The sequence below is a fragment of the Macaca fascicularis genome, chromosome 1, assembly GCF_037993035.2.
Source record: "Macaca fascicularis isolate 582-1 chromosome 1, T2T-MFA8v1.1".
Classification (NCBI taxonomy): domain Eukaryota; kingdom Metazoa; phylum Chordata; class Mammalia; order Primates; family Cercopithecidae; genus Macaca; species Macaca fascicularis.
This window is the reverse complement of record NC_088375.1, coordinates 67964477-67990753: the sequence shown is the minus strand read 5'-3', so window position 1 is coordinate 67990753 and position 26277 is coordinate 67964477. Positions and strand designations below refer to the sequence as shown.

At 35.2% G+C, this 26277-nt stretch overlaps 1 protein-coding gene across 12 annotated transcripts in view; it reads right to left on the bottom strand.

Annotated features, from left to right (window-relative positions):
- Window positions 1–6915: 6915 nt before the first annotated feature.
- The window catches only part of SYT14 (synaptotagmin 14), a 222629-nt gene continuing 203267 nt past the window's right edge, over window positions 6916–26277 (bottom strand). For 5 of the 12 annotated variants that reach the window (XM_065541184.2, XM_074026603.1, XM_065541182.2 and 2 more), the window contains 3 exons: window positions 21677–21866; window positions 18135–18191; window positions 12289–16881 (listed from right to left, as the gene is read on the bottom strand). In XM_065541184.2, coding sequence (XP_065397256.1) covers window positions 16568–16881; window positions 18135–18191; window positions 21677–21866 — 561 coding nt within the window. In that variant the 3' untranslated portion in view covers window positions 12289–16567. Of the gene's footprint in view, window positions 16882–18134; window positions 18192–21676; window positions 21867–26277 lie in introns of all 12 variants that reach the window. The other 7 variants (XM_074026604.1, XM_074026605.1, XM_074026580.1 and 4 more) reach the window with 5 other exon arrangements.

Below are 26277 nucleotides of genomic sequence, written 5' to 3'. Positions count from 1 at the left end.
CCAGTGGTTAAAAATAATTATCAAAGTAATACAGGGTGAATAAGTTTTGACAGTTTACAAATAATTAAAATAGAATCCTTATACTTGTGTTGTGACTAAAAAATAAAAAACAAGTAAGTGGTATAAAATGTAAAACCATATTGTAAGTCTTCATTGTGTTTGAACCCCTGATAAATAAGTGAATAGAGGCTCAGATTTCATGGATTAAGGGATGTCAAGCTAGTTAGAAAGGATCTAGAGAATAGAAAATCTGGAAAATAAAATTTATTAAAGGTATTAATATTATTTAGAAAAATGATGGTTGATTTAGTAATGCCCCCCAAGCATATGAAGTGACTATTTGTGCCAAAGATAATGAGTGTACTTTCATTAATCACGAAAAGATGAAAATAAAACTACATGAACACTTATTAAGTGTTGGATAACTTGCCTCAGTCAACCCATTTAAAACTCATAACTCTATGCTGAGCGGAGTAATATTTCCAGATGGGAAAATAGGTTTGTAAACCAAAAACATCAGAGAAATCCCAATTAAGGGACAGTCTACAAAATACCTGTTCTGTCCTCCTCAAAACTGTCAAAGTCATCAAAAACAAGGAGCGTTTGAGAAACTGTCATAGTCATGAGAAGCCTAAGGAGACTTATAAATAAATGCAGTGTAAGATCCTAAACAGGATCCTGGAACAGCGAAAGGATATTAGATAAGCAAGGAGAGAGGACTAAGAAAATCTGATTAAACCAGCGATTTCATTTAATTATAATGAAGCAAATTGGATATTAGTTGTAAAAAATGTACCAGTGTAAGATATTATTAATAGGGGGAACTGGGTGTGTGGGAACTCTCTGTAGTATCAACTGAATTTTTCTGTAAATCTACAACTGTCCTAAAATGAAGTTTATTGAAAAAAAAAAGCTTGGTGTTAGCTTAGTATTATTTTCCTATTAACAGTTATAGCTACGTCAGAAATAGAGGTTTTTTAAAAAATCAACTAATGAACCAGAAATGATAGAGGACATGGGGTTTCATAAATCAGTTTCTTTTTGTTGAACAAGTATTCTTTTCATCTCAGGTATTATTGAATATATTTCTCAAATGTATTTGTATATTTTTATTGCCTTGGCAAATAATGTACATTAACATAATCTAACCATTCTTGGCTGATTCTATTCAATTAAAACACACAAATAGCTGCCTAAAAAGACACCCCCCCAAAAACCTCTCAAGCCCCCTCAAACTTCCCAATGTCCCAACGTCCATCAGAAATAAAGATTCATTAAATACTCATTCACTTTATGCCCTAGATACTGCTCAGGCACTGGGAACACAGTTGTGAAAAGTTTCTGCCATTGGGGAACGTATATTCTAATGAGAGGATGTCAGCTCTTGATTCCTGTGACTTGGTCATTCCAGTGCTTTGCACGACTGCACTGAATTGGTCATCAATTCCCAGAATTCACATGATATAGGATACAGGATATATTCACATGATATCGATTACTAGTATTACCTTATATCTAATCACTTATGATTTTAAACATCTGAATTTAAAAAAATAGCTTCCAGCCAGGCGCGTTAGCTCACACCTGTAGTCTTAGCACTTTGGGAGGCCGAGGCAGGCAGATACCTAAGGTCAGGAGTTTGAGACCGGCCTGGCCGATATGCTGAAAAACCCCATCTCTACTAAAAATACAAAAATTAGCCATGTGTGGTGGTATGTACTTGTCATCCAGCTACTTGGGAGGCTGAGGCAGGAGAATCACTTGAACCCTGGAGGCAGAGGTTGCAGTGAGCCGAGATTGTGCCATTGCACTCCAGCCTGGGCGACAGAGTGAGACCCCGTCTTAAATAAATAAATAAAATTTTTTTTAAAACAGCTTCCAACGGACCTCTTTCTGATTCTTATCCCCTATTAAACTTGCCTTCTTAAAATCACTCTTCTACTCTAAACCTTATGGGGTTAGCTATACAAGTCTCTCATCTGGATTCAAGGGTTTTGACCACCTGGTTTTCATTTGCCCCTCATGACGTTTCTGGTGTCCTTGCCTTAACTCTGGTTCACTGCTTGGGTTCTTTCTCTATTCACCCTACAAATGTGTTCCTCCAACATTCTTATTGCTTCAGTTATGTCTCTAGGTTTGACGCTCAGGTTTTAGTTGTTCCTCTGGCTTTCCACCTATCACTTCATTTCATCCCTTGGGTCACAGTTAAATTCATTTCTTGTAGTTTGGTGAAGTTGGAGAGTCATGCATTTTTAATCTTTACAAAAACCTTACAATCCATTCCTAAAATAACTCCTTCCAGTACTGCTGGCAGGCAATGTTCTGGAGACTTACCTTATTATTTGGTTTTTGCCCCCAACAATTAAGTGTTAGACCTTGTCTTTCCGAATATTGTTTGGAACTTTTATTTTGCTACAGTGCTATCTAGTTTTTCCTCAGTTGCTGTGAGTTTACTTATCAGTCTATGCTAGTGCTGCAGGGATAAAATAGACCCCAAATGAGTAACAGCTCAAATACACAGTGGAAGTTTTTTTTCTCATGTAACACTAGATGACCTTCAAGCAGTGAATCAAGGACCCAGGCTCCTTTCATCTGTGGCTTCACCATCCCTTAGCATACTAGCCATCTTCTGTAACCAGCTAATGCATGGGGAGAGAGACCATGAAGGCACTGGGCCTAGAAATGGTACATATCACTTCCACTCACATTCCAGTTGACTAGGACTCAGTCACATAGCCACAGATACTTGCAAGAGAGGCTGGGAAGTATAGTTTAGCGCGTGTCCAGGAACAGAACAGAACTTTAGTTAAATAGCTTACTTTCTCCCTAAGGAAGACCACCTCAAGTCCCATCCAGTTATTGCAGTCTTCTCCAAGTCCTCTATCTCTGGTGATACACTCTCCTTTCCATCAAGTCCAGTGACCTGGGAATTTAAAGATATCTGCCCCCGCAACTTCCACCAAATACATAATGCGGAGCAGGAAGAAGATAACTGCCATTAAAATTTCCATCTGAAAGAGGGAAGAATGAGAAACATATAGCAGTCATTGATTCATAGCAGTGAAACCCCGGCTCCCAATTCTCTCAGCAGAGGCAGTTTTTAAATGTTTATTTTTGTTTCCTATTTTTTAGAGACAGGGTCTTGCTCTGTCGACCACGCTGGAGTGCAAGAGTGCAGTGAAATGATCATAGCTCACTGCAGCTTCGAACTCCTAGGCTGAAGTGATCCTCCCAGTTCAACCTCCTGAGTAGCTGGGAGTATACCATGCCCAACTTATTTATTGGTAGAGATTGGGTCTCCCTGTGTTGCCCAGGCTAGTCTCTAACTCCTGGCATCCCTCTGCCCCAGCCTCCCAAAGTGTTGGGATTATAGGTGTGAGCTGCCACGCCTGACCTAGGGGCAGTTTTTTATTTGGCTCCATCTGTTTTCTAAGAGGAATTCTCTTATTCATTGTTCCCAGTGGTCCACTGCTCTGACTTCTGAGGAGTTAGAAGACTGTTACATGCTATGGTTTCATCTGAAGTAGATATTGAGAATTGTTTCCTTCTTGGAGGCCACACAACTTTCATAGCTTGCTTCATGAGGATGAAAGTTTGCCTGGAGTTCCTCTGATACAGGAGGGAACACTAAAACAATTCTGATATTTGCCATGAGGTTGAGTCCCTGTGTTTGGTTGAGCAGTCTCAATGGACTTTTCTTATTCAACACTTTTTTCAATTTTCTATCTTAATACTTGGGATCTAGAAGCAGTAGACTTTTCCATCTCCAAGGCAGTTAATCTCAGGGCTCTTTTCCATTCCCTTCAATCTCTCCGTGAAAGCCATGGAACTCCTGCTTGAGTTTACTGCTTTCTTTTAATATATTTTAGCAAGGAACATCTCAAACACACCGCTACTCTGGCTCTTTCCATCCATTTCCCCTGAACTACAGTTTTAGCAGTCACACTGACCACCTTCATTATACAGGCAACTGGTTTATTTGTGCTTCGCCACAGCAAAATACGGCTACAGGTTTCCAGGCTGCTGTATCTATTTCCTCACCACTGGCTGCTTGACTGCTAAGTTAATGTAAAGTATTTTAGGTTTTCATTCTCACAGAACCCCACTGGAAGGTTATCAATAGTTTTTTAGTTTTGGTTGTTTACAGTAACAAATGTACTCCAAAATAAGTAATGGCTCAAATATAATAGAAGTTTTTTTTCCTTATTTATGCTGTCATTCCAAGGCATGCATACCTGGTTGTCTGTTTTCTGTGAGGTGACTCAGTGACCCAGAATCTCTCCAACTTGGGGCTTTGCCATTCCTGAAAGCTTTGTTTTCTCTGTATCCAGCCAGTGGAAACTGAAAAGAACGCACGGAAAAGGCACATTTGATTCTTTTTTTTTTTTTTTGAGACAGGAACTCCCTTTGTTGCCTAGGCTGGAGTGCAATGGCACAATCTCGGCTCATTGCAACCTCCACATCCTGGGTTCAAATGATCCTCCTGCCTCAGCCTCCCATGTAACTGGGGCTACAGGTATGTGCCACCATGCCTGGCCATATTTGATTCTTAAAAAGCCTCCTGGGCTGGGTGTGGTGGCTCACACCTGTAATCCCAGCACTTTGGGAGACCAACGCAGGCAGAGAGCTTGAGCCTACGAGTTCAGGACCAGCCTGGGCACCACAGTGAGACCTTGTCTCTACAAAAAAAATAAAAATATAAGCCGAGTGTGGCAGCATGCACCTGTAGTCCCAGCTACTGGGGAGGCTGAAGTGGGAGGATTTCTTGAGTTTGGGACATCAAAGCTGCAGTGAACTATGATCATGCCGCTGCACCCCAGCCTGGGCAAAAGAACAAGACTCTGTCTCAAAAAAAAAAAAAAAAAAAAAAAAAAAAAAAAAGAACCTCCTAGAAATTGGTACACATCATCTCTGGTTGTATTCAATTGGCTAGAACTCAGTCACATGGCCATGCCTAATTTCAAGGGAAGGCGAGAAACATAAGCTAGCCATATGACCAAGAAAAAGAGAAACACATGGGTTTTGGCGAAGAATTGGCAGTTTCTACCACATATTAAAAGTATTCTTTGGAAGGTTTTCCTTTAGATATATTTTCTTCATGCTGAGTAGATGTTTTCATTTTTTCTCTTACTAATCAATATAAGTTTATGAGATCCTCACATAATTTGCCCCATTTATTTGGTACTTAATTTCATAAAAACAAGTATTATATTTTAATAATTCATTATAAATTACTAATAAAATATTCCATATATACCTTTACTGAGACCATTTATTTTAAAATTGGGAATGACTTTATTTTCAAATGGGAAACATCACGAAATATTTTGATATCTATGGAAAGAAAAAGTTGATTTAAATATTATTTTGCATACTGGAGATCAAAGGAGTTATAATCAATTTGCAATTAAAATATAATGTTTGGTGAGGTTTTGGCTTAAAAAAGAGAGAAACAAACAAAAAACATACCTTAAATATAGTAACCTGTTATAATGAATAACTACTAAATCCATTTTATAACAATAGAAAATGACAATTTCATGATTTGTTAGCAAGAATGCAGATGTGCCAACTTTTTGCTGGAATTTCACTTTATATTAATTGTAATTCTCTGAAAGACCCAAACAAAAATAATTTTTTTTCAAAGTATTAAATAATAAATTATCCCTAAGTAAGATATTGCTTACAATTCAGAAAAAAAATTTTGTCAACACTCAAGCAAATCTGTTACTTTTGGCTTAATCTTAAATGTCTTTTTTTTTTTTTCTGAGACAGAGTCTTGCTTTGTCACCCAGGCTGCAGTGCAGTGGCGTGATCTCGGCTCACTGCAACCTCCGCCTGCCAGGTTCAACTGATTCTCCTGCCTCAGCCTCCACAGTAGCTGGGATTACAGACGCACACCACCACACCCAGCTAATTTTTTTATTTTTAGTAGAGATGGGGTTTCACCATGTTGGCCAGGCTGATCTTGAACTCCTGACCTTGTGATCAGCGTCTCAGTCTACCAAAGTGCTGGGATTACAGGCATGAGCCACTGTGCCCAGCCTAAATGTCTTAATAACAGAAGCTCAAAATGTTTGAGAGTGGGGGAAGAATTCAGCAGTGAGTACTGGGAAAAAATACAAATTCCTTAAATTATAGTTTGAAGATTACATTATGAATCCATTTATTCTGAGCAGAAGATGTGTTTCATGTTTTCATTATATTTCAGTAGAGACGACTTTACAAAAAGGAAAGAAAAAAAACTCAACCAGACCAATTGGGCACTGGCGTTCCCCTCTTTAAATAATGTTAAAAAAGGCTCTGGATAATTTATGGAACTCAGGATTCAGAGACAATCAGAGATTAGATGATGCAGCAACTTTAATTTCTTTCAGTTTTAGAGCACCAAACGTTTAAATTCTTTTTCATATGCAAAATAGTACTTGTTAAGTCTGTTGTTATAAATCTTTGTTGCTGGAAGTAAAATGGACAAGGTAATGAAATATGAAAAATATCTAAACTCAAGGTCTTTGGGAAACAATACAACTATCTAATGAAAAAGAATGAAAAATCAACAAACTACTATTGGCAAAGAGAAAATTATTTTGTTAAACAGAATAGCAATACTGATATGAATGACAACAAATTCACATTAAGTGAAAGAACAAACTAGATAACAGTTCATATTCCAGCTGAAGATAGTGAGACCATTTTAAAGCTATTTAGTTTATTTGTGATTTATATGAACTTTAAAGGAGAATATTTTTAAATGTTTGAATTTGTAAGTCTATTTTCTTTGGAAGCCAGATTTGACTTACAATTAAAGAAAATAATATGACCCAAACCTTTTGAGAGCAGTATTTTATAGCGCATTTAGATGAGATTCCTTTCAAACCCAAGATCTAAGCAACATGTACATATATCCGTTCAATATTTCCTTATGTAATTGACATTATTTTATTTTGTGTAACAGTCATATTAACATTTGTCAATGACAAGAATTAGGACTGATGTTTATGTATCATCATCAATGAAGTCAGATGTTTACCCATTCCATGTGAGTACTAAAATGTGAACAGATTTCTTACATAAAGGTGAAGAAAAATAACTTTTAACCCACACAAAATTTATTCTCTGGAAAATTAAACTGCCATTAAAATCTCATTGGAATAATAATTTTAACATTTTTTACACTGTTTTCACAGAGGTCAGCAATTTCTGTATGTAATACAATTATACAAAAGGAAAAAGGCACCGAGACAATCGGTGTATACATAGTAGAAAAGTCGACATGAGAATAAAATGCAACACACAGCACATTTCCAATTACGTGAAAGTGATTACATATATGCTCACTCTATAAAAGACTGCTTCACACACGCATCTGTTTACATTTTTGACCAAAAATGTAAATAAATGTGACAATAATACAACACTGTTGATAACCACACAGACACTTGTTTATATTAATAAGATCCATTAATGGTTTAGAGTCACTAGCAAATATGCTGGAGACAATTCAAGACCGAGGAAAAGGTTAATAGCAGTGCATTTCTTCAGTTGTTTGATAAGAGTTTTGCTCACAGAGCATTTAAACTTTATCACACTGTTATATCCATTATTAGAAAAATAAGTAAGAAAGCTCTGTAGAAACTATATTATTAAGGAAGCTTCTTGCCTCAAAAATGAAAGAACTAGGAAGGAAGGAGGGAGAGAGGGAAGGAAAGAAAGAAGGAAGGAAGAAAGAAGAGTAAGGGAATATTGAATAAAAGATTCCACTAATTGAGCTTTTCCATAAAAATTTCATTATTTTGAGAAATAAAATACAATGCAAGAGTATTGATCAGTGAGGAACCTCATGAGTTTTAGGATAGGTCCCAACATTTATCAAGATCCTTAAAACTCATATAATAACTGTTCTTCCTCAAGACTAATTTAACTGAAAACATATTTATACACTTTCTTATCTCAAAATTCTAGTAAAAATCTAGCCAAAGTTTGGCCATCTCTTCCAAACAGCTTTAAAGATTCCTCAAAATTGTTGCCACTGTATTATATTCACCACAAAAACAAAAGCAATCTCAATAAAATTATACAGAAACATAATAAATCAATTAATTTTATAATGCAAGCTACTACTGGAATTTTTCTCTTGATAAACTTAAAGTAATATTTATAACATCAAAATGCTGTTAGAAGTATCACCATTAATTTCTAGCTCTGCTTCAAACAACTGTTTAAATATGTTTACATATTAAGAGAGTCAATTTATGTGCAACAGCTACTCTGGTCTCCCCTCACACAACAAATGTCACATAATTACAGAATACTATAAATATTCTCAATATTTATCCAAAAAGACTTCCCAAAACCAAAACAAGCATGATTCCTCCCTTTTCCTTCTCCCCACTCCCCACACTACAAAAAAAAAAAAAAAAAAAAGGCCACAAAAAAACAAAAAAACCAAAAACAAAAAAAACAAAAAAGCCCCCAAACTTCTTATGACTCCATGGTACGTACTTCAGTTTTCTGGTTTGGGAAATCGCCTGGTTAAAGCAACATGTGAAATTTTAAAAACCAGGTTTTTAAAAGAAGTCTTCCTGTAAAATTTAAAATAAAAAGAATGTGCAAGCTAGAGGGAGAAGGGAGGAGACCAAAAAGAGAGAATATGACATAATGATCTCAAATCCTCACTTCAAGAAGCTGGCTTCTACTCCATTAGAATTGCAATGACATTTGGGTACTGAAGTGGCCGTCCTATTTCAGGGTTCTGGGATACTGATCCTTTATGGGCCTTTTCACCTACTGGTGCTTATGGATTACTTCCATTCACACTAATGGGGGTTAAGAACAGGAATCACTATGAGGACCAACCCCTGAGGGAATAAATGGTTTGATTATTACCGAAAATTAAACTGTCAGGAGGAGGTTGGCACATCCAGAAACTGACAAATGAAGTGACGTTATGAAGTTCACAACCATCCACCTTCAACCAGATGTGAATGGCAAAGAGAAGCAGTAAGTCTCAGAGATAAGGAAAAATTCCTATTTTCTCATTAAACAAAATAGTCATATTTAACATGAACTGCTAGCAATAACTGAATATATAAACAAAGTTTGAAAAATCATTTTTTCAGTATATAATGGAGTGTTATATTTTATCTATTAATTCATTTTAAACACATCGTCATACATATTTTTAAACATAAAGATGCTATGGCTTTTCTTTTTAAAATAGTCTTGGATATTTAAAAGACAAACTCAAAAGTCTAACAGTACAAACTGGATTTACTGATAATCAGAATAATAAAGGAGAGAGGGAAGAAGGGTCCTAATAAGACAGTTTATAACACAGACTATCAAACTGACATAGAAATAATGTCAAACATCTTGCACAACTATCGCCACCGCAGTGACTTTGTTCTTATAATTAATTAGAAATTTTCATGTCATAAGTTGTTGAAATTTTACAATAAAATTATGCCAAACTTTTGTTAGACGAAGAATCAGTTTCCTTCCTGCTCCCAGCCCACACAACACAATTTTAGGGTACTTCACACTATTCAAGGTAAGTATACAACCACCACAACCACCACTGAAACAGCAACAACAAACATGCTATGATTAAAGAGTATTACGCTTTGCTCTTTCTGTAGTCCCCAAGAAAGCCTATCTGGTCCTCCCTACAGTCCAGTACAGGTGATTAAGAGAAAAAAGTCAGGGTACCACTTTTTGATAGGTATTATTCAGCTTTGATGAACTAACTCTGGTATCTAGTTTGAGTGTACATGAATAAGAGTGGGAAAAAAGGCAGGGAAGAGAAAGGGAATATTTTTAAAAAGGCACATACTAGTCTAAACAGGGAGAGAAAAGAGCAATATTTTTACATTCATTTTTTGATAATAAACTAGTAATTCCAGTCTATCAAGCTGATTACCTCAAGATTATATTAACCAGGCCTCAAGCTATCACCAAATCAAACACAGTGATAATCTGCAGTCACAAAACAGTCTAATTCAATGACAACATTATTTCCCATATTCAAATAAGCTCATTTTTCAGTGGGATAACCACAGATCTTCGTGGGGGAAAAGAAAACTTCAAAATGTAAAACGTGTTCACACAAAATATTACATCAGAGAAGAAAATATGGCTACATTTGAAATGAGGGGAAATGGAAACACAGATGTACCTTATCCACAGCGTTCATTTTGAGAGAAAGAGAAGGTCCTGAGGCTGCTGTATTCACTCGCTATTTGAAACAAAGGATCCTAAGAACAAAACAATCAAGGAACTAGAGTTTAGAGCAGCAGTCACAGAAACACTGCTTTTAGAGAAGAATCCAGTACTGCAGTTCATCTGATGACTGTGATGACAATGAAGTCATTTAGATGATGATAAAGGGAAGCAAGAAATCACTTACTGTATACAAAAGCAAAAATGCCAGCACCTATGGCTGCTACTATACATTTACTCAAAGGTCAGTCTTATTTCATTTACGATACTGATAGAGAAATTACTAGATAAATACCTCCCCATTCTTTGCTTTATATCCATCATTGTAAAGATAACTTGGAAGGAAATATTTGAACAATAATGGAAAGGAATTTTTGGAAGCCATAAAATCAACATATTTATTATACCAAGAAACACTTTGAAAAATGTATGTTGAGTGTAAATGTACAGAAACTCATTATTTTTTTTTCATTAAATATTTTCCTTTGTAAGGAAGCACAAGATGAATAACATCAATCCAAGTCTTAATCTGCTTCTTACTATCACTATCACTATCGCACTTAAAGGTCTGATCTACAGGCACTGAAACATTTCATGAATAATGCTATGGAATACACTTGATATTCTATATCAATAGATCTCAGACAGAATTTCCTGGAGAGCTTAATAAAATGTGGATTATTGGGCTCCCTTCCAGGCCAAATGAAGTAGAATCTCTGGAGGTGGAGTTTTGGAATACAAGTTAAATTTTCCTCCCTTCTTTCCCTTCTCCTTCATACTTTCCCTTCTCCTCCTTCCTTTCCTTCTCCTCCTCCCTTCCTCCCTCTCTCCCTCCTTTCTTTCTTCCTTTCTACAAGGTCTTGCTCTGTCACCCAGGCTGAAGTGCAGTGGCGCTATCTTGGCTTACTCCAGCCTTGACTTGCCAGGCTCCAGCGATTCTCCCACCTAAGCCTCCTGAGTAGCTGGGACCACAGGCATGCACCATCACACTCAGCTAATTTTTAAATTTTTGGTAGAGATGGGGTTTCGCTATGTTGCCCAGGCTGGTCTTAAACTCCTGAGCTCAAGTAATCCACCTATCTCAGCCTCCCAAAGTGTTGGGATTACAGGCGTAAGCTACCACGCCTGGCCCAAGTTAAATTTTCAAAATAATTCTTAAGGATACTATAGTTTAGAAATAATTATTTTACATTTTGTTCTTGGAAAGAACATGTATCCTCAAGTTTGATGGGAGTCTAACATGTATTTGTTCTTTAAGACCCAACTCGAGGATTACCTTCTCCAGGAATAATTTTTTGAATTCCATGTTGCATTCTTCTACTAAATCCCATGGTACTCTATGCATGCCTCTATCTTAATGCTTCATTATACTAGACTGAAATTATCCATTCTGTGGCCATCTTCCTACCTTAGAATGTAGGCCCCATGAGGGCAAAGACTTTGACCAATTTACTATCTCTGCATCTGTAGCACTTGGAACAACAACACATGGCACATATCTAGTACTCTTAAATATATAGTGACTGAAGGGATAAATAAATCCATGCATAACACAAGATTCATAAAAACTAAGACTCATGTAATAGTGTGACTGGTTTCTTCCACAGGGAATTTAGTTCAATATTTATTGTCTGCCTACTATGAGCAAAGGGGTACAGAAAGATACTAACAAGGCATTGACTACTTACCTAGGGCGAAAGAGAGACATACGTAATAAAAAACTAGCTATAATTCCTGACAAATCTTAACAAAATTGAGAATAAAAGAAACATAAATAAATTGCAATGAGAGGGCAGAGGAAGACAAATCTTTTGTCTCACCACTGATAAGAGTGAGATATGGGCTAGACACAGGGTATGCCCTTCATAGAGTAGTAAGGGGGTCATGTAACAATTAAAACACCTTGGATTCCCAAAAGTGGTCAAGGAGCAGAACTGATTTATATGCTTTCAGAAGATAGGCTAAACTGGCAGGATAAATGAATTCCAAATCTCTGCAAATCAAAGTCATCTACAAAATGACACAAAAGTACCACCATTTGTGTCCTGAAAAGAAAAAAAACGTCTGATCTTTTCTTCTTTGTCTTTTCTCTTTCCCCAGCTGTTTTTTCCCCCTTAGTTTTGCCATTCAATCAAGGTGAGTGGGATTATTGATAAATACAATGTCCTAAGTAGTTTTTTTTTTTTTCAAACAGGGAGGCAGATGCAACATGCATAGCATAGGTTTTAGAGTAATTTACATCTGGGTTCCAATCCCAGTTCTACTACTTACTTACTGAATGACCTTGGGAAAGTCTGCTTAACCTCTTCATGGTGCAGTGTCTTTATCAATAAAATGTTGATAACATTACTTACCTCAGAGTATTGTTTGGAGAATCAAGCAAATAATAAGTTATTGTGCTAGATCTTAGAAAATTATAGCTGTTACCATCACTTTGGAGGGCAGAGACGATGTTTTAAAATTAACGTTAGAAAATGCTTTGCAGCATGCTTAAACTTGTATTCAATATTGTTTGGTTAGTAATAATAATAGCGACAGCTACCTTGAATGTAGGCCACAGATGAACTGGGGACAGTGAATGGAAAAAAAATTAGAAATAAAAACTATCAAGGTGAAATTACTGATAACTAAAATAACTATATACATAATATAGTAACTGTCAGTGTGAAAAATCTCTATGAATTGTCTAGTCTATGTAGGCAAATGGCAATTTTATGCAAACGAATTTGTGTCCTTTCTATTCATATTTGGATAGGGATATTGAAAAATATTTGTTGGTGACTACTGTTCTTACTCCATCAAAAATTTACATCTCCCATAGCCTACTTTTTCTTCCATTGGGAAGACTATGATATCATTCAGTATCCCCACTCATCTTCATATTGACAAACACTCAATTCTTTTACCCCTTTCCCCTATTGGTACTATCTTAATTTGCAGTTATTGATTATGCTTCTGATTCACTTGATAAGTGAAATGAAAATGATGACGGTATCAAGCAAATCATTTAACAAACAGCCCTGGACATCTTCACTAGGTTGGATGAAATGCCTAACCAGGCCCTACATTTAAACATGTGTATATTAATCAGGTAGTTTAGATATTTTCTCATTGGGTTTTCTTTCTTTTAATTGTGGTCCAATTTATTATTCTTGTCAGCAAATACAACATTATTGAGAATTCACTAATAAGATAATATGCAAATGGATTTCAAACAAAATGTGGATTGTTCTGAAGACACAAGAATACAGAAGAAAGCTTCTGAAAGATAAGGCAATATTATAGTAAACAAATTCTTTACTGATTTGACATACATTTTGTTTACTGGGCAGCAATAACTATCTTTTGCAGCTCATTTGGGAGACAAATAAACCCCAGAACTCCAGGTTTAGAGGCTCCCATAAATGCTGGCCAATTGTCATATTTGGACTATACCATTTTATTAGAAAACTTATGGGATTTTAATAGAATATGAAAGTGGGTTGTCTTTTTCAGGTTTCTGAGCCAACACCTGCTCCCTACCAGTGGGTCCCTATTTGCTATAATTACTGAGATAGGAGATTTTGCTATTAAGCTTTCATGCAAATTTAAGCACACAAAAAAGCAGTCGTACTGTCTCGTACATTAGATTCAGTAGAGTGAAGTGGGTCCCCTGAGCCTTATTTAATCCTTTTCTAGAAGAATAGACAACTTTTTGGGAGTAATTACTATAGTTGTGTCAATCTACAGAAACAAATGTATACTTTGCTGTGTGTAAAGGAGAATAGCAGCAGAAAGCACCCAAACCAAATATAATATCTAGTAAATACACAGAGGAGAAAAATAATCCTAAATTTATGAAATGTTTCTCTATTCAGTTATCTGAAAAAGCCAGGGCACCTTTGCCTTTACAAATGAATATACATATACATATTTATGTTGTATGTGTGTAAGTGCATGTGTTTATACAGATACACACACTCATATATATAATCTTTGAGGACTTGGCAGCTAGGGTGGAGGTAGGGTCTTTCCAGAAATATTAAAAAACTGTTTATTAATTCTTAGGCCATGAAGGATTTGATACTTATACCAGATAAATCCCTAGGGATGTATCAAATCTCACACACACAATTCTGGGAATAGTCTGAAAACAGGTAGATTTAACAAATAACAATTAGTTAGGTCTTTTTCTAAGAGTGAAAGCACCAAACTGGTCTTACTAATGTGTTTCACTAAGCTCTGTTCCAGTTACAAATAAGACTGATAACTCTTTTTATTAGGAAGATAACAGTTGTTAGCAATGCAATCAGTTGTTTCAAAGTCAGAAAAGATCACTGTTGGACAAATGCCTAAGTATAATTTCTCAGTAAAATCTACATCCACTCTTCAAGTCTTTTTTCATACTGTTGCTGAAAACACTTAAATGAGATATTTTGCCATTTGATTCAGGTTCTAACTCTTACTCATTTATTTAAAAAATCCTGGAAAAAGCTCATTGATATAACAATAAAAGATGGATTTTTCCCTTTAATGCAGCTCTGTAACAAACATTCTCAAACCTCATGTCATCCAATATAGCATTTGTATTTTTTCTTATAATTCATGTGCATGAATGCATAGAGCTGCCATTTTTTAAACTAAAAATTACAGAAGTTCATGGTCTTTTTGGATTTCTTTTAAGGCCTTTCAGTACAGCCAAGCTGAAGTAATATCTATGCATTGTTTTGTTATTATGGTAATAACAAGTTCTAGTTTACAATAATATATAGTACTTAGTTGGGACTAGAAGCAATGATATACTGCTTTTTAGTAACTGGTAAATAGTAGATTTTTGTCTATTTTAACTAGAAATGAAAAGGAGAAAAAAGAAACTATTTTTAATATATATAAAACATACTCCAATAAAGTATATGCATAAAATGATATATTAGGTAAGAAGTAAAATTAAAAAGAAAACAGCTTCTAATATTCCTGATTAGAGTTCCTAAATATAAAAACAAATGAAAGTGCCTTGACATTAAAACAATTAGCACATTATACAACTTTTACATACTTCAGAGGAAATAAAGATGTTGCGACACTGTTCTGAGGAATCTTTACATTTATAAAAATTGAAGGCTTAATTTTGCAAATACAACTTTCAAGCTGTATGAGCAAATTTAACTTACATGAAAGGCACAAGATGACATCACGTTGAAGAACTTTATCTGTAAATTTCATAAAGTCTAGTCACAAGTTACTAGAAACTTCATAAGGAATCTCATAACTGTTTTTAACATGATGTTCCAATTCAAACTGAGAACTGGATAGTCTTTACATCACAAATATAAATTGAAGTAAGAGTGAAGATTTAGAGAGAGAACAGTTTCTTATTTTGGATGCTACCTGCTTTATGCAGTGTTGGTTACTAAATACTCAGAGCAGAAAATTAATATTGAATTGTTTTCCATTTTCAACAGCTTATCTACTGTATTTTGTTTGTAAAAAACGTATTTTCACACTACTGCAATTCTGAAGAGTCAATCACTGAAAGAAATTTTAAAGTAAAGTCCTGCTCTATTAGCTTCCTACATTGGAATACAAGAATACAGGAAGTGCTTTCAACAGAAAGTTACGTAGTTCTACAGTACAACCTGTCTAGAAGACTTGCAAGGGACCAGTACAGTGACTTGGTCTCTTTGGATCAGGCAAAAGCGGAGGCAAATGAAAAATGAGCTTTTAAAAAAATAACATATTAAAAAATTCCTGTATGAAAATGAATACTTGTTTGCACTTAGATTTAGTGCTATTGAGAGGAAGTGAGGCACAATGAAACTAAGTGCACAAAGGGAACATGTCTGAAATAAAACAATTTTCAATGTGACTGAAACCCTTCACCATTAGATATGACTTATGATAGAGTTGGAGAACTACTTTTTCATATTAAAGAACATTACAAACACCAGGGACTGGCCAGTCAAACTATGTTTTATAAATAATATGTAGGGTGATATTAAAATTGCATCACAACTAAAATTCTGGTTTTCAAAATCACTTATAATTTTGATTTTTCATAAAATGACTGGCTCTTTTGCTAAATTAAAATTAACTTCAAATAAAAAACATCTTATTAAATTTCTGGAGGGCTGTTAGTTTAGCAATGATAATGTACATTTCTCAGTTTCCCAAACAAGCTCTACTAGATACACATATTTTCTTCATTTATGTCAGTATGAGATGTTCTTTCCATAAAACTTAAAGCATTTTGATAGAAAGTTGAATATGATTCTTCAAAGAACAGTTCTTCTAATGGTGACTTGGTAGAAACAATAATGTTGGAATTGGAAATATGCTGCCTTGGATGATAACTGTTTGCTTATTCTATTCATCATGACTCTAGCAACGCATGCCATCTACATACTTGCTGTCCTTTTGACTCTTTCATTTCAGTCCAGTGATTGAGTTCTTCTTCTCCAGAGCTGTTTAGACCTAAAGAAATCCAGCCTATCATCTCTTTTCTTTTCATGCTGCGTTTGTTATACACAGACAGTATGAGTGTCACATCAGAAAGCTGAAATAGGGCCACTTGAAAAACAAAAGTTTCCTTGTATACTGGATTTGGCTGCCCTCTGCGAATGGATGTCTTGCATTTGGACATCTCTTGACCCATGGAATTCAGTAGAGTTAACTTAACATATGTATCTAAAGAAGAAAAAAACAACATATCACAAATATCATTTGAAACAAACTCAAAACAATTTTCTTATAGGTTAAGAAAATTAAGTATTTATACTTTATAAGGATATGGTGTATACCATGTTTAATGGAAATTCAACCAATTCCATTTTGATGTAGATGCTTATAATATGTGACAAATACAGAGAATGCTAAGTAGGCCAAAGATATTTTGGGAGTAATAATATCTTCACTTTACTATTTCTATGTAATAGTTAGAATTTAAAGGTATACCTCATAATCCTTCCTCCACCCTCCCACCCCATTCTTGACCTCCCACTACCCTCCCCTGCCCATTCCCCTTCCCATTTAGCTTCACTAAGCAGGACATCATAGCATTAATAAACACTTAGCAAGCTCAATTAGCCACAACACTGTAAAGCATTCCACTGTTTTCAGAGAATAAGAATAAACAAACAAATAGAAATGAAGGCAAATGGTGAAGAGGAAAAGAAGACAAGAATGCAAAGATGACATCAAAACAGCTTAGGATGAAATGTGAAAAAAAATCTCTGCATGGATGTGGTTTTTAAATATACTTTAAAAACATTTAAGGGCAAAAATGAAGCCAAATGCATTAAGGGTTCAAAGTTTAGCAAACCAAGTAAAACTTTCGCCTGGTTGCATGCAAGAGTACATTTAATGTGCTTTCAGGATAGTTAAAATACAATAGGATTGTTTTTTGGCACAAATTTAATGTAAAATTTTAAGAATGATATCTGAACTATTTTTATGAATTACAAAAAAAATTGATGTGATGTTTAGTGTACGAAGTGAAACGTAACAGTTCATTGCCTGATTATTTGGGAGACAAATCCTCTCTTTATAAGACTGTGTTTTCAAGTTTTTTAGACTCATGCAAATGATCTTCAGCATGGTGATCCATCATGTGTACTTCATATCAAAATTTCAATTAATTTTAAAGAAAATTACAATATTTATCAGGAAATATCTATTTCTGTTGTATGAATCAAAGTACAAATGAATGAAAAAATAACAATTTTTATTTTAAAAAGTTTTGCTTATTTCATATATGCTCTGAATACCATCATCCATAATCAGAGATAAATTCTAAGTTAGTTTTATTTAAAGTACCACAGATAATAAATGTGCATTGTTTTGGAAACCAACATGGTGGACAGCTTCACTGCTGGCAAGTTTTAGGGTATTTTGGTTTTGCATGAAAAGACAACATCCAATTAGCCTCTACAGGAACTCACCTCGGATTATATAAACCTGTCCACCTATCAAGTGTTTTAGACAACAGAACAGTCCATCTGACAACAGGGGGTGGAAAGCAGTAAAAGAAATAATGACCAGATGTCAATCGTTGGGTGAAAGAGGGTCAAAGGTTAGAATTAAAGAGGAAACACTGTTCACTGGAGTGGAAGAACACAAAACTTTAGCATTTTAATTCAGCTAGAGGACTGAACAAAAGGGATGTTGGGCAAATTTCATGGGATGAGAATTTTTAAGGTTATTGTGTAATCTTAAACAAAAATTACACTTTTTTAAAGGGGGACATATTTTTAATGATATCCTCTTGGTCTAAAGCACATTGAACATAGAATCATGCACATTATCAAACTATAAAAGACTGAATAAGAGTAATTATAAGGATCATCAGGATTATTATTATGCTTATTATTGCTAAATTTAAAATGTATCAATTTAATATTTCAAATACTTTTACTACTCCCAATATATATAAATTAATTATGCAAAACAAAATAGGACTATTGAAATTTTTGCTCTTGAATATTGCTCTTTCTTTGGAAAAATGGGGATTATTCAGTCTATAACATAGTTCAAAGTTTATAACCTAGGTATATATGAGGGGCTATAATCTTATATAATATGTACTGTTTAGGACAAACTGATAAAACTGTTTTACCTTTTACTTTATAAATATTCCACTTTCATAAAATGGCTTTAAATTGACTTATACTTACTTTCTAGTTACCTCCCACCTAACACCATGAATTATCCTTATACTGAAGGTCTAATGGTAAAATAACGGCAATTGCTATAACCTACTCTGTAACCTGAAACATTGACTCTATGTTGCAGATGTTAATCTTTTGTCATCTGTTTATTATCCATCCCTGCACTTGGCCAGACCTCCCTTTTAGTTGTGATCCTTGTTGCTCTGTTTCTATCAGAGTTGACTACAGTAAGGAAAGAAAGGCAAACGTATCATTTCATTCTATTTTTTAGTATCTCCAGCTAAATATTTGTGAAAAAATGTAGTAAATTATTAGTTAAAGCACAAGTGGCAAATTGATAACTGGGGGCTCAATGTGACCCTAAACAATGCTCTATTTATCCAGTACAGTGCTAACAATCTGTGAATCTCAAAGTCTTCTGGCAGCGTGTGCACTCTCGTGTTTGTCACAGGCCTCACCTCTCCCCATCTTTCACCTATGAGTTTTACTTATTTCATTATCCCCCAGGCCTTTTGAGTTTGCATTCTAAGTGTATACTAATGAAGATGATCAAGTCACACTACCAAATCTGTTTATTCTAGAAATTGCTTCTTTTTTCCCCACTCAATTTCTCCTTCTGAAATGAGAAAGGGGACAATAATAATTCCATCCTTCTTTTATGCACCTTTCTCTGATTTGAGTCTCACAATTACCCTGTGAGATACATGACCTTAATTTTACCTACAAATAAACAGACTTAAGGGAGTGAGGTCAACTGTCCAAGGGTAGCAATATGAATTTAAGCCTTCAGACTTTTAATTCAGGGATAGATACCTTCTATGATATATGTACGAAGCAAACTTTCCAATATTATTTCCAAAATTGTTTTCCAGTATTATAATATATTATAATAACTTTTTACTTCCATTGCATAAATAATTTTTATGACAACTAGAAACAGTTAATTTAATTCAAGGGTAAAAAAGTTACTCCTCCTTTATTTTTAAAATTTTAATTAATTAATTGATTATTATTATTTTTTTAGATGGAGTCTTGCTCTGTCACCAGGCTGGAATGCAGTGGCGCGATCTCAGCTCACTGCAACCTCCACCACCTGGGTTCAAGCGATTCCCCTGCCTCAGCCTCCCAAGTAACTGGGATTACAGGCGTGCGCCACCATGCCCAGCTAATTTTTTGTATTTTAGTAGAGGCGGGGTTTCACCATGTTGGCTAAGATGGTCTCGATCTCCTAACCTCGTGATCTGCCCGCCTCGGCCTCCCAAAGTGCTGGGATTACAGGCGTGAGCCACCGCACCTGGCCAATTTTTTTTTGTTGTTTAAGACAGGGTCTTGCTCTGTCACCCAGGCTGGTGTGCAGTGGTGCAATCTTGGCTCACTGCAGCCTTGATCTCCCAGGCTCAAGCGATCCTTCCACCTCACTGTCCTGAGTAGCTGGCACTACAGGCTCAAGCCACCACGCCTGGCTAATTTTTAAATTTTTTGTAGAGTCAGGGTCTCACTTTGTTGCCCAGGCTGGTCTTGAAATCCTGGGCTCAAGTGATCCTCCCGCCTCAGACTCCTAAAGTGTTGGAATTACAGGCATGAGATACTGTTCCTGGCCCTACTCCTATACTAATTACTTGCTTCTTGGAATAAAACATGGCATTAAGTCTGTGAGAATTATTTTAAGAAAATTTAAGGTGGCATTATTATTTCAGATTTCTTTTCAAGTTTTTAGTTTACGGCATTAACAGCTTTAATTTTAGCTAAGTATAAAGAAGCTGGGCCGGGTGCGGTGGCTCACGCCTGTAATCCCAGCACTTTGGGAGGCCGAGGCAGATGGATCACCTGAGGTCAGGAGCTTGAGATCAGCTTGATCAACATGGTGAAACCCGTCTCTACTAAAAATACAAAATAATAGCTGGGTATGGTGGTGGGTGCCTGGAGTCCCAGCTACTCAGGAGGCTGAGGCAGGAGAACTGCTTGAACCTGGGAGGCGGAGGTTGCAGTGAGCTGAGATTGTGCCATCGCACTCCAGCCTGGGCGACAAGAACAGAACTCTGTCTCCCCCCAAAAAAAAGCTGCCACTTTCCCAGTTTACCTCTTACAGGTACCAACAATTTAGAGGTATATTGGGTGACAATTTCACTATCCTCCCATAACCTACCCTGGCCCTGTTGAACTGGGAGAGAGATCTGGAGAGAGAACAGTAACAGGTATAACATGCATACAGTCAGGGCAGAGGTATGCCATCTAGCTTTTCTTTCTTAGTATCCAGGGTAAACTGCAAACTGTTCCTTATTCTGTTTGTCCTGGTAAGAGCAAAGCCCATTCCATCTAAAAAAAGTCTCTACTGGCAGTACTGGGTTATAATTTTAAAGGAGAAAAAATGTGAAGTAATAGTTTCTTCTTAAATTGTTAAGGGAGAAAGAAGGAAAATATAGAAGTAAATAAAATAGTTCATAGTACTGCATGCAGATAGAAAACACATTAGTCTTCAGTTAACAATAGCTATACACATTCCTGTTCATATTTGTGAACATTACTCACTTTTAAAGGCCCTGTAACCTTTTTTGGCATTAAAAGATGATAGAGATAATTTATTTTGCAGACACTATGAAAAATTAAAAGTTCTGTCACCTTACTATTAATACTTTGAATTTCAAATTTTTCTACTTCCCAAATGACTGGAAATAGAAAACATGAAACAGATTAGCTGATGATTACACCATTTCATTTTGATTGGTTAAGACTAAATGATAGGATTGAAGTCCCTAGTACTGAGAGTCCCAAAAGTAAAGAAAACATTAGAATTTAAAAAGTTATTTTTCACTCACTGGGTGGTCTATTTGCTGCCAAATTTTTGAAGTGGCTGCCTTTTATCACTTCTGCTGATAGTCTTCCAGTTGTGGCATTATAAAGCAGGCCAATAAGAATTTCTGGAACTGAGCCGTGTTCAAGAGACTGACATGAGGATGTACTTTCACTACATGACATTTCTGACACGCTCATTTGGGAGTCACAGCCCTGTAATCAATAATAAAATTTTTATAGTATTTTGCAAGAGAGATATATTGTTATGCCATGTTTATTTGGATTAGGTAAGTAAATCGCAATAAAGATGAGTTGCAAACCAAACCAAACACCAGATTAGAATTATCGTCCTTAGCATATTTTAGCCCCTGGATTTCTTTTCATTATATAAAAGCCAAAGAAGTAATAGGAAATGAGAAGACTTCACAAATCCCTGCATATTTATATACAAATCAGATAAATGTTTCTTAAACTTATAGATGTTAATAAACTGTTTTCTGAATATGAGAAATTATTGTTTAAAGACTATCAACCTTAAACGACTGACAAAGATTTAGACTCAATACATCAAATGTCCTAACTGTGCCTTTAAATAAACAAAACAGAACTACCTGCTATTTATAAGCCAACATCTAAAACACAGAGATATAGAAAAGTTGAACAATATGTGAAAAATTAATCATGTAAAAAATAATCAAACAAATTGATGTGGTTACATTAGTATCAGTCAGGGTTGGCTTTAAGGCGATAATCACCACTAGAGATGAAGAAGTATATGAAATAATGATAAAACACTGAAATTACTAAAAAGTAAAATAACCCCAAATTTGGATGCATTTAATAACATGGACTCAAAATACAGAAAGCAAAAATGGCCAGAACTAGAAAGAGAAATACAGAAATCCATAATCACTGGGGACATAAGCACACTTCCCTCAGTAACTGACCAAATGGGCGGACAAATAAGTACCATAAGGATGTAGAAGATCTGAACATCACAATAAGCAAAATTGACCTAACAGTCACATGCAGAATATTACACCTAATAACTACAAAATATAATTTTCCCCAGTACACAGAATTTTTAAATTAAAGCAAATAATAATTTCAAATGAAAATTATTCATAATGTTTTTGACTGATTAGAAACCCAAACTCTGTTCTAGAGGAGAATAAAATATCTATATTTTTTGGAAATTAAAGGTATACTTTTAGTAACTAAATAATAGAAATAGGTGATTTGAAAGACTAATAAAATGAATAAACTTCTGGAAAGTCCAATTAAGAAAAAAAGAAGGGACAAATAACAATGATCAGGAATGAAGAAGGAGACATCACTATGTATTCTACAGACCATGAAAAAAATAAGAGGATAGGATGAACAAGTTTCTTCTAGTAAATTTGAAATTTGAATGAAATATACCAGCGATCTCCAACCTTTTTGGCACCAGCGACCAGTTTCCTGGAAGACAGTTTTTCCATGGACAGGGTGTAGAGGGTAATCTAATGCTGCCACTGATCTCACAGGAGGCTGAGCTCAGGCTGTAATGTTCACTAGCCCACTGCTGCTCACCTCCTGCTGTGTGGCACCCATTCCCAACAGGCCATGGACTAGTACTGGTCTGTGTCCAGGGGGTTGGAGACCTCTGAAATAGACATCTTTCTAGAAAGTTATTAACAACCAAAAGACACGGTGGAAGACTGTTCAGAAACAGTCTTACTAAAGAAATTTAATTTGTAATTAAAAGCCTTTCCAAAATACACATACAAAACAAAATAAGAAACTTTGGCCTAGATGGCTTCACTAGTGAATTCTAATTAATAATGCTAGCCTTACACAAACTCTTTCAGATAGTAGAGAAAGAGAAACCACTCCTCAACTTCCTTTAAGAATTTAGCAAAATAATAAAACCAAAATCTAATAAGGGCATTATAAAAAAGAAAAAGTTTCTCATTCATGAATCCAGATGAAAAAATCCTAAATATACTATTAGCAAACCAAATCTAGCAACATGCAACATCATACGTAATAGCAAAAAATGTTAATGTTTCCCCTTTGAAACTACCAACTATTACTACTTTTAGTCAACACTGTAGTGGAGATACCAGCTAGTGAAGAAGACAATAAAATGAAATAAAAAGTATAATGATTTGGAAGGGGACTAGATTTTTTTAAAAAGCCCTTATGTGCAGATTACATAATTATGTACACAGGAATAAATCTACAGATGAACTGCAGTTGTATACAAAGGTAAAATGTAGAAATCCATACATTACTATATATCAGAAGCAAATAGAAAATAAAATGTATTAAAATAGCATTTATTATGGCATTTAAATATAAAATATGTAGGAATAAATGTAACAAATGATATGCAAGGCCTTGATACAGAAAACTATGAACATTACTGAGAGAAATCAAAAAGTACTATATAAACTGTTACTGTACTAGAAAGCTCAATTTTGTAACATTCTCTCCAAATTAATCAATAGATTAAATTCAATTCTAATAAAAATATCAGCAGGTTTCTTTGAATTGTTTGACTTCATCAGTAATCAGGGGAATGGAAATGAAAACTACAAGGTAACACTACACAACAAACAGATGAGCTAAAAGGATACCAAGTGTGGTGAGGACAAAGCACTGAGAACTATCATAGTTCTCTTGTAGAAATGTGAAGTGATACCAATTTTTTAAATGTTATAAATACACATACGCTATGAGCTGGCAGCTCCACTCCTACATACATACCCATCAGAAATATGTGCAATGTTTATCAAGAGACATATGAAAGAATGTTCATAGCAGCATTATTCATATTGGATTCAAGCAATAGAATGGATAAATAATTTGTACTGAGTTCATAACAGCATACTATACAGCAATGAAAACCAATTATAACTACATTTACAAATGTGATTGTAAGTAAAACATGTTGGGCCCAAAAGGATACCTAGCTGCATAATTCCATTTATGTAAAGTAACAAAAACAAACAAAAAATCAAACAACCCAAAAACCAAAACCTCAAACCAAGCAGAACTAAACCATTATGTTCCTGATGTATTAATAGGTGGTAACATTACAAAGAAAAGCAAAAAAGTAATTAACATAAAGTAAAAATTGTAGTTAACTCTGGAGGTGGGAGAGAAGAACAGTGATTGGGAAGGGCAGGATGGGAGTTTCTGGGGTTACTGAGACACTGTTTCTTTCCTTGACCTGGATGGTAATTACATGGGTTTTGCTTTGTGATAAATGGGTTGTACATTTGCATTTTTTACCCTTTTCTAATGTGTGTTGGGTTTTGCAAGAAAGATTTAAGAAAAGAATTACATGATGAAAAGACACAGTATACACAAATGAATATACAATGATAAAAATAAATATACAGAACTTTCTTTGAAGATTCCCAAAGAGATCCAGTCCATGAATTAAAAAGGAAAGAAAAAAGACACTAACACTATTCCGTATAACAATGTAGTTAAAAAAAATTTAAATGTTTTATAAGAATCTTCGAGTTTAAACCTACTACTGGCTGTAGAAGTAATGAAGGAGAATGAATACATACCTGGAGCCTGAACAAATTTGTTGGACTAATATACTAAGGCTAAAATCTCATATTTTTAACTCTAGACTGCAGAGTGGAAGCCAAAAGGAATACACATTTTATATTCTTAAATCATGGGTACACAAAACACATAGTTTGGTATGTTTTCATGACAGTTGGAGACGAAAACAATTTTAGTAAGTTTCAATTACGATATATCATCACTTATGAAAATAGTGTCAAAAACATGCTTGAGCACATTTGGTGCATTTGTTACATTAGGCTATTATACTAGCAGCATCTGTTAGAATATTGTTAGATACATTTTTCACAATATAGTATTTTCCACATTAACCTACTGTCAGATAAGATGTGAACCTAATAGCTGCTTATACACAGAAGTCATACTGCCACTTTTGAGAAAAAAAGCAATGCCCAAAGAAAGCGATGGAAAGTCCTTTCTCGATCCTAAGGAAAACACTCCCCACTTCATTGCTGTGAAAATCATTACCTTCAAGTCCAACCAAAAAGCAAGAGCATTAAGATCCTTGTTAATCACATTCTATTTTAGTAAGCCCTGCTGAAATATAGTGGTGTTTAAATAACACAAGAAACTATTACCTAGAAGAGTTCATTATGAATTTACACCCTAGAAAAAGTGCTAATCTCATGTCCCTTCCACTGACATTAGTGTAACTTCCCATTCAATATTGGTAGAGTTGTGGCACTCCAAGGAGATCACTCAGTACAAGAAAAGCAGTAAAAAATAGCTAAACAGAATCACTGTAGTAAAAAAAAAAAAAAAAAAGTTACGGGCATTCGCCTATAATTTCAGCTACTTGGGAGGCTGACAGAGGAGAATCACTTGACCCCAGGAGTTCTAGACCAGCCTGGGCAACATAGCGAGATGTGTCTCAAAAACAACCAACCTCAAATTAAATATCGACACTATCTGCCCAAATGGCATCTTTCCTCAGACTACTCCTCAGGGCATGCTGCTCCATTCAGTGTATATTCAGGAATCTCCATCTACTCCCTCTGCAGATCTCATCACTAATTTATAACTGGGGCTTGCCTAG